At 26.4% G+C, this 13,129-nt stretch overlaps 1 protein-coding gene across 1 annotated transcript; it reads left to right on the top strand.

Annotated features, from left to right (window-relative positions):
* The first annotated feature begins 6,086 nt into the window (after positions 1 to 6,086).
* On the top strand, positions 6,087 to 12,891 carry LOC117170922 (protein lifeguard 3-like). Its single transcript, XM_033357970.1, has 8 exons — positions 6,087 to 6,152; positions 6,235 to 6,340; positions 6,621 to 6,853; positions 8,553 to 8,606; positions 8,689 to 8,779; positions 11,028 to 11,153; positions 11,245 to 11,394; positions 12,754 to 12,891. Exons 2-8 carry the CDS (start codon positions 6,242 to 6,244, stop codon positions 12,889 to 12,891), a joined length of 891 nt encoding a protein of 296 aa, XP_033213861.1. The 5' UTR covers positions 6,087 to 6,152; positions 6,235 to 6,241.
* The last annotated feature ends 238 nt before the right edge of the window (positions 12,892 to 13,129 follow it).

Here is a 13,129-nt window from a genome sequence, read left to right as displayed (position 1 = left end):
TTGCTGATTTACTATAATAATTTACCATTGATGAATTAATTTTATTTGAATTGAAGGTGCGTTTCAGGAAATACGTGAAATCAGGGAGAAGTTGAGGGAATTTTTTTATATCTGGTAATGTCAGGGGATTTTTTTTTTAAGTCAGGGAACTTTTCGAGAGTTTTCTTAATTTTCTTTTAATTGCACTATAATTAGGGTGGCGATTTGATCGGGTAAATGACAGGGAATTTAATTTTTTTAAACTGGCATTCACTTCTTATCGTAGTAAAATTCAAGTTTTTATTGTTTTAATGATTTTGGTTAATTTAGAAAAGTAATTTCTTATTTATCTACACTCGCAGATTTTTCAGATTATATTAGTATAATCTAATTTAATTATAATTTATTATTTAATTTTTATTTATTTAGAAATTAATATAATTCAATAAAAATGTATGTTAATAGTGAAAAATTCGCCTTTTTTGTAGAAAATTAATCTTTATGGTTGAAAATTCAATTCTGTTTGTTTGTATAAAATGTAACTAATTCATTAGTTTCGTTGAAAATGAATTCTTTTCACTGAAAATTTGAGTGTCCATTTTTGGTTGAAAATTGATCTTTTTTGGTCCAAAATTCAACAATTTGGATGAAAATTTGTTGTTTTTTTTCGATTGAAAACTCAACTATTTTATTGAAAATCAACATATTTTGTTTAAAATCGATTTTTTTTGGTAGAAAACTATCTTTTTTTTGCATGTTAATCTTCGTCTTTAAAAGTTCTAATTTTAGGTTGGAAATTCAAGTATTTCAGTTAAATATTTATCATTTTAGTTAAAAATAAATTAGTTTAATTGAAAATTAATTCCTTCATCTGAAAATTTGAATGTCCATTTCTGGTTGAAAATTGATCTTTTTTAGTTCAAAATTCAACAATTTGGATGAAAATTTGTCTTTTTCAATTGAAAATTCGAATATTTTATTGAAAATAAACATATTTCGTTTAAAATCGATTTTTTTTGTAGAAAATTGATTTTTCTTCTTCAAAATTCAACAATTTTGATAAAAATTTGTCTTTTTTAATGGAAATTCAACTATTTAATTGAAAATCAACATATTTCGTTTAAAATTAATTTTTTTGGATAGAAAATTAATTTCTTTTTTGTAAATAAATCTTCTTAAAAAATGCTTCGTTTCGTTTGAAAATTCAATTATACCAGTTAAATATTTATGATTTTAGTTGAAAATTCATCAGTTTGGTTGGAAATTAATTCCTTCAACTGAAAATTTGAATGTCCATTTTTAGTTGCAAATTGATCTCTTCTTGTTTAGAATTCAACAATTTGGATGAAACTTTGTCTTTTTTTAAATTAAAAATTAAATTATTTAATTTAAATTCAACATATTTCGTTTAAAATCGATTTTTTTTGGGTAGAAAATGATCTTCTTTTTTGCAAATAAATCTTTTTTAATGCTTCTTTTCGGTTGGAAACTCAAGTATTTCAGTTGAGGACTTATAATTTTAGACGAAAATTCATCAGTTTGGTTGAAAATTATTTTCCTCAACTGAAAATTTAAACCTCAATTTTTTGATGAAAATTGGTCTTTTTTTAAATTAAAAATTAAACTATTTAATTGAAAATCAACGTATTTCGTTTAAAATCGATTTTTTTTGGGTAGAAAATTATCTTATTTTTTGCAAATAAGTCTTCTTAAAACATGCTCCGTTTCGGTTGAAATTACATGTATACCAGTTAAATATTTATCATTTTAGTTAAAAATTCAACAATTTGGTTATAAATTCGTTCCGTCAACTGAAAATTTGAATGTCCATTTTTGGTTGAAAATTGATCTTTTTTGTTCAAAATTCAATAATTTTATTGAAAATTATATGGTACAATTAAATTTACGGTAGAAAATTATCTTTTTTTTTTTGAAATAAATCTTCTTTAAAAATTCTTCTTTTCGTTTCAGTTTTGTTGGAAATTAATTTTTCCGACTGAAAATTTGAACGTCCCTTTTTGGTTAAAAAAATGGATCTTTTTTTGTTCAAAATTCAACAAATTAGATGAAAATTTGTATTTTGTAAATAAAAAATTTAAGTATTTGGTTGAAAATCAAGATATGTCGTTAAAAAAAGATTTTTTTGTTGAAAAATATCTGTCTTTTTGCAAGTTAATTTTCTTGTTTAAAAAATCTCCTTTTTGGTTGAAAATTCAAGTATTGCATTTTTGGTTGAAAAAATTGATCTCTTTTTGTTAAAAGTTCAGCAATTTGGATGAAAATTGGTCTTTTTTAATTAAAAATTAGTCTTTTTTAATTGAAAATTTGACCATTTTATTGAAAATCAACATATTCGTTTAATATCGATTTTTTGTAGAAGATTATATTTTTTTTGCAAATCAATATTGCTTGAAAATTATCCTTTTCGATTGAAAATTCAAGTTTTCCAGTTGAGGATTCATAATTTTATTCGAAAATTTATCATTTTGGTTGAAAATTAATTTGCTCCACTGAAAATTTGAACTTCCATTTTTCGTTAAAAAATTGATCTTTTCTTATTCAAAATTTAACAATTTTGATGAAAATTCGACTATTTTATTGAAAATACACATATTTCGTTAAAGATCGATTTTTTTTTGTAGAAAATTATCTCTTTTTTTTGCCAATAAATCCTCTTTAAAAGTTCTCCTTTTCGGTTGAAAATTCAAGTATTCCAGTTGAGGATTTATAATTTTAGTCGAAAATTTATCAGTTTGGTTGAAAATTAATGTCTTCAACTGAAAATTTGAATGTCCAAATTTGGTTGAAAATTGATATTTTTTTGTTCAAAATTTAACAATTCGGATGGAAATTTGACCTTTTTAATTGAAAATTAAACTGTTTTATTGAAAATCAACATACTTCGTTAAAAATTGATCTTTTTTGGTTAAAAATTCCACAAATTGGATGAAAATTAATCTTTTTTAATGGAAAATTCAACTATTTTATTGAAAATCACAAATTTCGGTTGAAAATTCAATTATTTCAGTCGAGGATTTATAATTTTAGACAAAAATTCATCAGTTTGATTGAAAATTAATTTCTTCAACTGAAAATTTGAACTTCCATTTTTGTTAAAGAAAAATGGATCTTTTTTTATTCAAAATTCAACAATTTGGATGAAAATTTGACATTTTTTAAATTAAAAATTCAACTATTCTATTAAAAATAAACATACTTCGTTAAAAAACGATTTTTTGTGTGTAGAAATGATCTTTTTCTTATTATAAAATTTTCCTTTTCGTTTGAAAATTCAAGTATACCAGTTAAATATTTATCATTTTAGTTGAAAATTCGTCAGTTTTGTTGGAACTTAATTCCTTCAACTGAAAATTTAAACGTCCATTTTTGGTTGAAAATTGATCTTTTTTTGTTAAAAATTCAAAAATTTGGATGAAAATTTGTCTTTTTTTAAAGACTGATAATCGAGCCACATAACTTCTGAAATTATTCTAATTTTGGTTAAAAAAGTGATTTTTTTAGCTGAAGTTCATGTACTTTATTGGAAATGAGTCTTTTCTGGGTAATAATTCAACTAATTATTTCGTTTAATCGATTTTTTCTTTGGTAAAAACTTATCTTTTTTTTGCAGGTTAATCTTCTTGCTTAAAAATTCTTATTTTCGTTTGAACATTCAAGTATACCAGTTAAATATTTATCATTTTAGTTGAAAATTCATCAGTTTGATTGGAAATGAATTTCTTCAACTGAAAGTTTGAACGTCAATTTTTCGTTAAAAAATTGATCTTTTCTTCTTAAAAATTCAACAAATTGGAAGAAAATGTGACACATTTTTAAAATTAAAAATTCAACTATTTTATTTAAAATCAAGAAATTTCGTTAAAAGTCGATTTTTTTTGTTGAAAATTATCTTTTTTTTGCAGGTTAATTTTCTTGTTTAAAAGTTCTCCATTGCGGTTGAAAATGCAATTGTTTCAGTTGAAAATTCATCCTTTTAGCTTAAAATTTAACTATTGCTGTTAAAGATTTACAATTTTAGTTGAAAATTTATCACTTTATTTGAAAATGTAACTTTTTTTTTAAATTTAGTTTCTTTTTTGTGGAAAGTAATTTTTTTAATGGAAAATTTAACTTATTCCAATTAAATATTCCATAGTTTTAGTTGAAAATTCCTCTTTGGTTAAACATTAATTTTTTGAACTTAAAATTTAATTATTTAAGTTTTGATTGACAATTTATCTTTTTTAATCAAAATTAATTCGTTAATAAGTTTTTGCGTTTAGCGCAAGTATGAATAAGTTACTTTTAGTTAACTGGTAAAATTTGAGGAAATTGATCATGAAAAGCCAAGAAATGACATGGAACTTTAAAATCAAACGCCGAATAGCCACTTGGATAAATTAAATAAAAATTATTTTTTATTTGTAAAGGTATAGCTATTCTTGAAAATTAGTTTTTTTGGTTGTAGAAAATTAATCTTCTTGGTTGAAAATTTATTTTTTTCGTTGAAAAATTGTCCTTTTTAGTTGAAAATTTCGCCTTTTCTGTAGAACTTTTTTTTTTTGTTGAAAATTCAAATATTCTAGTCTAAGTTACTTTCTTTTAGTGGAAAATTCATAACTTTTTTTTTGAAAATGTAACTATTTTTTGTAATTCTTCTTTTTGGTTTCAAAATTTATCTCCTTTGGTTGAAAATCAACTTTTTTAAATTAAAATTTGACTTCCATTTTTAGTTGAAAATGTGTCTTTTTTAGTTGAAAATCCAGCTATTGGGCTGAAAATATGTATTCTTTAATTGACAATTTAACTATTTCTTTAAAAATGCATGTCTATTTTAAAAAAATCATTTTTTTTGGTCGAAAATTAATTTTGTGGTTTGAAAAATAAACTTTTTTTTGTTTAAAATTTATCTTTTTGATTGAAACCTTAAGTGTTCCAGTTAAATATTCATCATTTTAGTTTAATATTCACTTTTTTAGTTGAAAATTGATCAGTTTGGTCAAAAATTAATGTTTTTTTGTGAATTCATTTTTTCTTTAATTGAAAGTTAAAGTATTTTGTGAAAAAATTCGTCTTTTTGCTTGAAAATTCTACTATTTGGTTAACACTTTAACTATTTTTTAGCAAACTCTTCTGTTTTATTGTAAACAATTAGACTAAAAATTTGACTTTTTTATTTGCAAATTCAACTATTTCGTTAAAAATCCACATATATATTTTTTTAATTGATTTTTTGTAGTAGAAAATTATCTTTTTCTTTGCGAGTTAATCCTCTTGTTTAAAAATTCTTTTTTTTTTAGTTAAAATTGAAGTATTCCAGTTAAATATTTACTATTTTAGCTGAATATTCAGCTTTTTTGTTAAAAATTTCTCAAATTGGTAGAATTTTAGAAATTATTTTTTTGTGTGAAAGTTGACACTTTTAATTAAAAATTCATTTCTCTGTTTAAGAAATGGGCTGTTTGATTGAAAACTCGTTTTTTTATTTTGATGTTTTTCGGTTGAAAATTATTTCTTTTTTACCAAAAATGTAACTATTATTCCAGTTAAATATTCTACAATTTTAGTTAAAAATTCATCTCTTCGGTTGATCATTCATTTTTTTACTAAAAATTTAATTTTTGGTTGAAACATCATCTTTTTTAGTTGAAAATTCAACTATTCAGGATAAATATTTACAATTTTATTTTAAAACTAATCTTTTTGCTTAAAAATTCATTTTTTTGGTTTAAAATTTAACTATTTTGTTGAAAATCCGTTTTTTTAATTGAAAAATAATTTTTTCAACTGAAAGTTCAGTTATTCAGTTTTTTGTAAAAACGGATATTTTTTAGTTGGAAATTTAAGTGTGTGTTATAAAATTAATTTTTTTTACCTTTTTATTTTTTTGTTATCTGCATTCATTTTATTTATAAGAATTTATAAACCTAATGCGGAAATTTTTTTCGTGTGACAAGAAAGCGGTTTTTCGTCGCCAGACCTTAGAAAAAATTGTCCTGGCGTCTGGTAATTTTTCAGAAAAAAATATTCAAATCATTTTTTTTCTTATTTTTGAGTTATATTGCTTTGTTGATCTATATTCGATTAAACGGCTAACTTCAGGATTCAGTTTTTCTTCTGTCTGAAGTAAATAAAGTTGTCAAGAGAAATCTGATAGATTAAAAAATCTAAAGGCAAGAAAGTGTGATTAAAAGTTTAACATTTCTTATTCCAAGTTTACTTTTTTCGATTGATGTTTATTTTTTAAATATTTAGTTATAAGATGTATCAGAGTGAAAATCCACAGTCAAATGTCGAGGCGCAAGTCGTGATTGGACCTCCATTATTGCCTGCTTTACATGTAGGCCAAAAAATTGCTAGTGTAAGTGGATTTATTGAAATATATACACTGAAACCTGAATTTAAGAAACCCGGGTTTAGGGCGGTCCTAGAATTTGAGTCTTCGGCAGTAGCGGAGCGACAGAGCGGGCATCCCCTTAGTTGCTTCAGATGTTCACATAGCCCTGAATTACGTTTGGAATCACTCGATTTATGATCAAGGCCGCTTCAAGTCGTTCCTGAAACTGTACTTAAATCGAGGTTACAGTGTATTTAATTTAATTGAGTTTAGAGTAAAACCAGACAATTTAAAAAAATTGCAGGGACCATATTCAATTACAGTTACAGAGGCGATGGTAAGAGGACGAGAAAGAGAAAATGAAGAAATATATAGACAGTGGGTTGCTCAGATAAGCAGAGAAACTCGTGATAATGACGAATATTATGCAGAGTTTAAAAATCGGAAAGTTCGAAGGAAGTTTATCCGAAATGTTTTTTGTGTTCTTTCTCTATTGATACTTTTTACAATTGGTATTGTCTCGATTTTCTTATTTGTGTGAGTTTTTATTTATTATTATTATCACTGACTTCACTGCTCAAAATTATCATAAAATAGGGGAAATCGGGTTGTCTTTTACGAAAATAGGGGGACAATGGGCAATTCAATTCTTTGAAATAATATACATTTAAGTAACATATTAGATTCAGTATGGCACAAAAAATCAAGAAGAATGTTGGAAAAATTACGTGAATTTTCAGCCAAAAATGGTATAGTCGAGAAATAAATGATTAACAAAAAAAAAAACCAACAAATTTGTAGCAAAATAGTTCAATTTTTAATCAAAGAGATGAATTTGAAACTGAAAAATGTGAAGAAAATAGTTCAGTTTTCAACCAAACAATTGAATTTTAAACTAAAAAATATAAGTTATTCGTTAGAAAAATTAATAAAAAAAGAATTATAATAAAATTGTTCAATTTTCAACCAAAGAGATACATTTTCAACAAAGTAGTTGCATTTTACAAAAAAAATTTTATTTAAAATAAAAAGCAGTTATTAAAGACAAGCTATAAATAATATATTCCAACAAAATAGAGGAATTCTTAACCTAATAATTGAATTTTTAAACCCAAAAAAGACTAAATTTTTATAAAATAGTTGAGTTAAAGATATTAATTTGGAAGCAAAAATATAATAGTAGATGAAAAAAACTAAGAGTACAATAACACTACTTTAAGGAATTGACAGCCAAAAATATTAATTTTTAATCCAAAAGGTCGAGCTGTTTATCCGAAAAGACGCATTTCGAAACAAAATAGTTGAATTTTCGACTTTTTAACAAAATACTTAAAGTTCCAACAAAAAATTAAATTTTCAATAAACTAGTTGAATTTTTTAAGCAAAAGATGAATTTTTAACCATATGGTCGAATTTTTTTAACCAAACCTTATAATGGCTTTAAAGCTTTTTAACCAAACCTTATAATGGCTTTAAAGCTTTTTAAATTTTATAAATTTTTTGAGTGCTATGAATTTTTTGCATTCATACTGAACATTTTTCAATTCCCTTGATTTCTTTTGAATTCTACTTGAAGTTTTTTATTCACCTTAATTTTTTTATTATTCTTTGTTTTATTCCTTATTTTTATAAATTCTTTTAAATATTTCGAATTCAAATATATTATGAATATTCAAATATTCAAATTCAATTATTCAAATATTATGAGTTTTCTTGAAATCTTCTAAATTCTTTAAATTGATCTGAAGTATTCTGAATTAACTTGCTTTTTTTAATATTCTTGTGCATTTAGACTTTTTAGCAGTTTTTAAAATTTATTTAAATAAAATGACGATTTCCAAAAAATTGTAGAATCTTTAATTAAAAAGGATAAATTTTCAACCAAAGGGTCGAATTTTCAAGCAAAAAAGATTAAACTTAAACGAAAAAACCAAATTGTGAAATTTTTAAATCCAGAAGACGAATTACTTCTAAACAATTAAATTTTCAAACAGAAAATATAAATTTTTTACAAAATAATTTAATTTCAAACAAATTGTAAAATTTTTAACCAAAAGAGATTGATACATTGTTTCGAATTTAAGCGAAAAAATGAAAAAAGGTGAAGTTTCTTAACAATATGAAAAAAGAGGAATTCTTTGGAAAGGGGAAAAGAGAGGAATAGAGGAAAGTTTGTGAAGTCTGTTATTATTTTATTAATAGTTTAAAAAAATTTAATTTACGTATAATTTTTCAGATCAGAGGCTAAAGTGTTTTTATTGCAGAATTGGTATTTAGCTTGGATTTCTATGTTCGTAAATTATAAATTTATTAATCATTGATTGATGTTGATTCGAAATCAAAGAAATAATAATTTATACATATTTTATTAGGGTGATATTTCTAGTTGTCTACTTTATAATTGTTTTTAATGAATCAGCGAGACGAAAATACCCTTACAATTGGATCTGTCTTTTTCTTCTGGTAATATTTTAATTAAGCTTAAAAAAGTTTAATAAAGTAGGGATTTTAGTTAATAAAAATTGATACTTTAAATTAATAAATTAATTTTTAGGGGTTCATAGTTTTGTGCAGAAACTCTTATAGCGTTGGGAATGTAGAAAATTGAGGAGAATTATGGTTGGGGTGTAGGGGAAATGAGGGGAAATGTGGGAATGTGGGGAGGAGGAATGGATATTTCAAGTGAGGGGAAATAAGGGCTGGGAAGTAAAAAAAAATGAGGAGAAATTATGGATGGGGCGTAGGGGAAATAAGGGGAGGGGAAATATAAGAAATAAATGAGGATTCAGGGGAAATGTGGGGTGAGTAAGTAGCGGAGAAAGGGGAAATAGAAGAAATGAGTGGAAATAAGGTAGTTGTTGTAGGGTAAATGAGGGAAAAATAGTGAGCGAAAATAAGGGTTAGGGAAATAGGGAAATAAGGGTTAGAATGTAGGCGAAATAACAGGTCTCGAGGAAAACTAAGGGATTGTAAGAGACACTGGCGGAATTAGTGGATGAAAAGCAGGGTAGGTGAGAGGAAATGAGGTTTGGTGGAGTAGGTGCAATGAAGAAAGATGAAGCAGAGGATACAAGGTGGAATAAGAGGTGTGGACTGCGGGGAAGTAAAGAAATAAGGGAAAACGAGGGTAGATTGAGAGGAAATGAGAGTATAAGATGTAGCATAAATAAGGTAAGTAGAGGAAGTATAGAGCACTTAGTAGATGGAAATTAAGGGAAGTAAAAGAACATAAGAGGAGGGGAAGTAGAGGAATTGAGGGGAATGAGAAAAGGAGAATGAAAAGAAAGAAGAGGAATTGACGATTGTGGAAATAGGGGAATTATGGGGACATTTGTGAATGGGAAGATGAATTGATGAATAGATGAAGAAGATGGGTAGTTGGGATGACAATAAGTATTTGAATTAGAGGAGGTATGGAAAATGGTGGGAGGAGATGTAGGGGAAATGAGAAAAGTTGAAATAAGGGGAGGAAAAATAAAGTAGATGAGATGATGAGAAGTATTTGAAGTACAGGGTGTATGGGAAATGAAAAAAGAATAATTAGGGAAAATAAGAAAAAATGAGGAAAAGGAATGTAAGGAAATTGAAAAAATTACGGTTGTGGATGTAAGGGAAATAAGAGGAAAAGAGAGAAAGGGAATCGGGGGGAACTGAGGAGAAGCAGGGGATTGATATATTCGTGAGGGGAAATGAAAGGAAATGAGTAAATAGAAAGTACAGTAGATGAGATGAAGAGAAGTAGTTGAAATAGGGAAAGTATTGGGGTGGGGGGGGGGGGGGGGGGGGAGTGAAGAGCAATAACGGAGATAAGGAGAAATGAGTGAATGGAAAGTTGGATAGATGAGATAAAGGGATGTAGTTGAAACAAGTATGGGAAAGTATGGCTGGAAAGTATAGGGAATGAAGATGGAAGGGAAGGTAGAATTGAGGGGAAATGAGAGTAGGGGTATTAAGGGGAAATGACAGGAAATGAGGGATTGTGAAGTAAGGGGAATAAGGGGAAAAAGCAAAGTTGGGGAATCGAGTGGCTGTAAAGTAGGGAAGATGAAGGGGAAGAGAAGTAGTCTAAGTATGGGAAGTATTGAAAATGAGGTGAGGGCACTAAGGGACAAAAAGGGAGAAAAAACAGGAGAAGACAGGGTAAATGAGGGATAGTGAATTAAGGGGGTTGAGATAAAATAAGGCAAAGTAGCGCAAATTTATGAAAATCCAGGGAAGTAGGATAAATGGGTAGAATTATAGGATGAAAAGTAGAAGTAAGGAGATATGAGCGATTTGCACGTAGGGGAAATGAGAGGAAACGGAGATTGGGGAGGTAGGAAAATGAGGGGAGCGAACGTTAATGGAAAAAAGGAGAAGTAGGGGGAAATAAGGGAGAAGTAAGGAAAATGATGGGAGGGGTGGGAGGAGAATGTGGGAAAATGAGGGGAGTAGAAATAGGGGGAGTGATGGAGATTGAGGAGAATTTGGTGAAATGAATAGAAATGAGGGTTAGTAGGGGTGTCGAAATAACGGCTGCGGAAGGAAAGTAGTGGAAGGGGAGTGCCAGCTGTAGAAAATTTCATTAGGGGAACTTCGTTAACGTTTTAATAGACTACGAAACCCCTTTTTGCAGGCGTGTGATGCCTACTTTAACTAATTTTATAAAATTTATTTATTTTTTTAAAGTTTTCAATTTTTTAAATTTATTTATTTGAGTTCTGCTTTTTAGACTTTATCAATGTCTTTAATGATGTCTTGCATATCGCTCACGTATCGATTGGAAGTTGTGTTGTCTGGTGGGATCACAACTGCAACTATTACAGTAATTATCTCCTTTTTTGCAACAGTTTGCAGTGTAAGTTTTTTTGCAACCAGCATTCAAATTCGGCAAAATCTTAAAAAATTGAGGACAATGTTGATTTTGAATTATTTGATTTTAATTTCAGTTTGATTTAACAAAACGAATTGGATTGGTGCTAATTATAGGATTCGGTGGAGTCGTATTACTTTTTATAGTTATACCTATTTATATATTTACTGCAATCAGTGCTTTGAGCATAGCAATTGGAGTGATAGGAAGCCTTTTAATATCAATGGTAATTATAGATTAGATTCTGATATTAAAGAAATTAATAGAGGATGAACCAAAAATTACATAAATAAGATTTTGGGCGAGGGTAGGTTGGTTAAAATATTATTTTCTAATAAATTTTTGAGTTTTCCATTCAAAAAGATGATTTTTTACATAAAAGTTTCAATTTTCAAAAAAATAAATGAATTGTGAACCACAAAATAAAATCTTCACCCAATAAGAATTATTTTCTGCCACAGAGATACAATTTAACAAAATAAAAGAATATTTTACCAAAAAGTTGGATTTTTAACAAAAAATATGGATTTTCTACAAAAATGTATTCATTAAATTGTCAGACAAAAACATGAATTTATATTAAAAAAATTAATTTTTAATTTGAAAAAACTAATTTCCAGCAGAATAGTTCAACTTTCGACTGAAGAAATGAATTTTAAAAAAAGGAATTATGAGCGAAAAGTAAAATGGCTGATACTTTCACCAAAAAAATTGAATTATCTCTCAATCAAAAACAGTTGAATTGAATAAAAAAATACGAATATTTAATAAATTATGGGAATTTTCAAGCGAAAAAAATTTTTTTCTACAGAAGTTCACTTTTCAAGAAAAAATTTGAATTTTTAACCCAAAAACAACGATTAAACTTTAAACTTTTAACACAAAATGACATTATTTAATAATTTTGTATGGAAATAATCATTTTAAAGCAAGATGATGAATGTTAATCCAAAAAATGAATTTGTAGCCAAATAGTTAAATTTTCGATCAAAAAGATATATCGTTAGACAAGAAGATTAATTTTCTACTAAAAAAGTCGAATTATCAACAACAGCTGCATTTTTAACTAAAAAAAAAAAAATTAATTGAAAAAATTAAATTTTCAACCAAGAGGAATTTTAACTAAAAGATATGAGTTTAAACTAAAATTAAACAAAATTTTTTTTGAACAAATAGTTGCATTTTTAATAAACAAACAAACAAAAAGAAAGATATTTTTGAGGCAGAGTTGAATTCTTAAACCAGTGTAAAATTTTCAACAAGAGTTGAAATTTCAACCAAAAAACTTTGTCATTCAATAACTAAACAAAATTCTTTCCAAAATGTTGATTTTTTTATGCGAAAAACTTGATTTTTCTACGAAGCAGTTGAATTTTTAAACCGCAAAAAATAATTCACTCTATGAACTCTCAATAAAAAAATTATACTTTTTTTGAGGTTTTTCTGGTTATTAACATATTATTCTTCTAAATCTAATTTCGTTACGGTTTCACATTTATTTCATTCACACAAATAAATAAATTTTAAGAGTATAATGTAATAAAACTGATAAATTAAATTTATTAATTTCACTACATAATTTCAGTATCTATATTTTGATATACAAACCATCATGGGAGGACGAGAAATCGAGTTAAGACCGGACGAAATAGTTAATGCTGTCACTCGACTATATGTCGATATTTTGCTTCTTTTCCAATACGTGTTGAGATGCTTTCGTTAATTAATATTTGTAATATTATAATTTAAAAATGGTTGGAAAGTTTATTTCATGTAAATATAAAATTATTTTAAAAATCTTGAAGACTTCATTTCCGTCCAATTAAATAAATCAATTTTGTCTACAACAAATTTGAATTTTGATTCGGTGTGGATACTGCAGTTGCTTCTGTTGCAATTTCGAATGTTCAAGTTTAAACAAACAGAAGAAGAGAGCATTGGAAAAAAGTCTTTTCATGATC

The sequence above is a fragment of the Belonocnema kinseyi genome, chromosome 4 (assembly GCF_010883055.1).
Source record: "Belonocnema kinseyi isolate 2016_QV_RU_SX_M_011 chromosome 4, B_treatae_v1, whole genome shotgun sequence".
Lineage (NCBI taxonomy): Eukaryota > Metazoa > Arthropoda > Insecta > Hymenoptera > Cynipidae > Belonocnema > Belonocnema kinseyi.
This window is presented reverse-complemented; position numbering and strand designations above follow the sequence as displayed.

Coding starts and splice junctions, on each gene's coding strand:
- LOC117170922 (XM_033357970.1), top strand. CDS start 6,242: ATGTATCAGAGTGAAAATCCACAGTCAAATGTCGAGGCGCAAGTCGTG. Junction 8,607..8,688: donor TATTTAGCTTGGATTTCTAT/GTTCGTAAATTA, acceptor ATATTTTATTAG/GGTGATATTTCTAGTTGTCT. Junction 8,780..11,027: donor GGATCTGTCTTTTTCTTCTG/GTAATATTTTAA, acceptor TCTGCTTTTTAG/ACTTTATCAATGTCTTTAAT.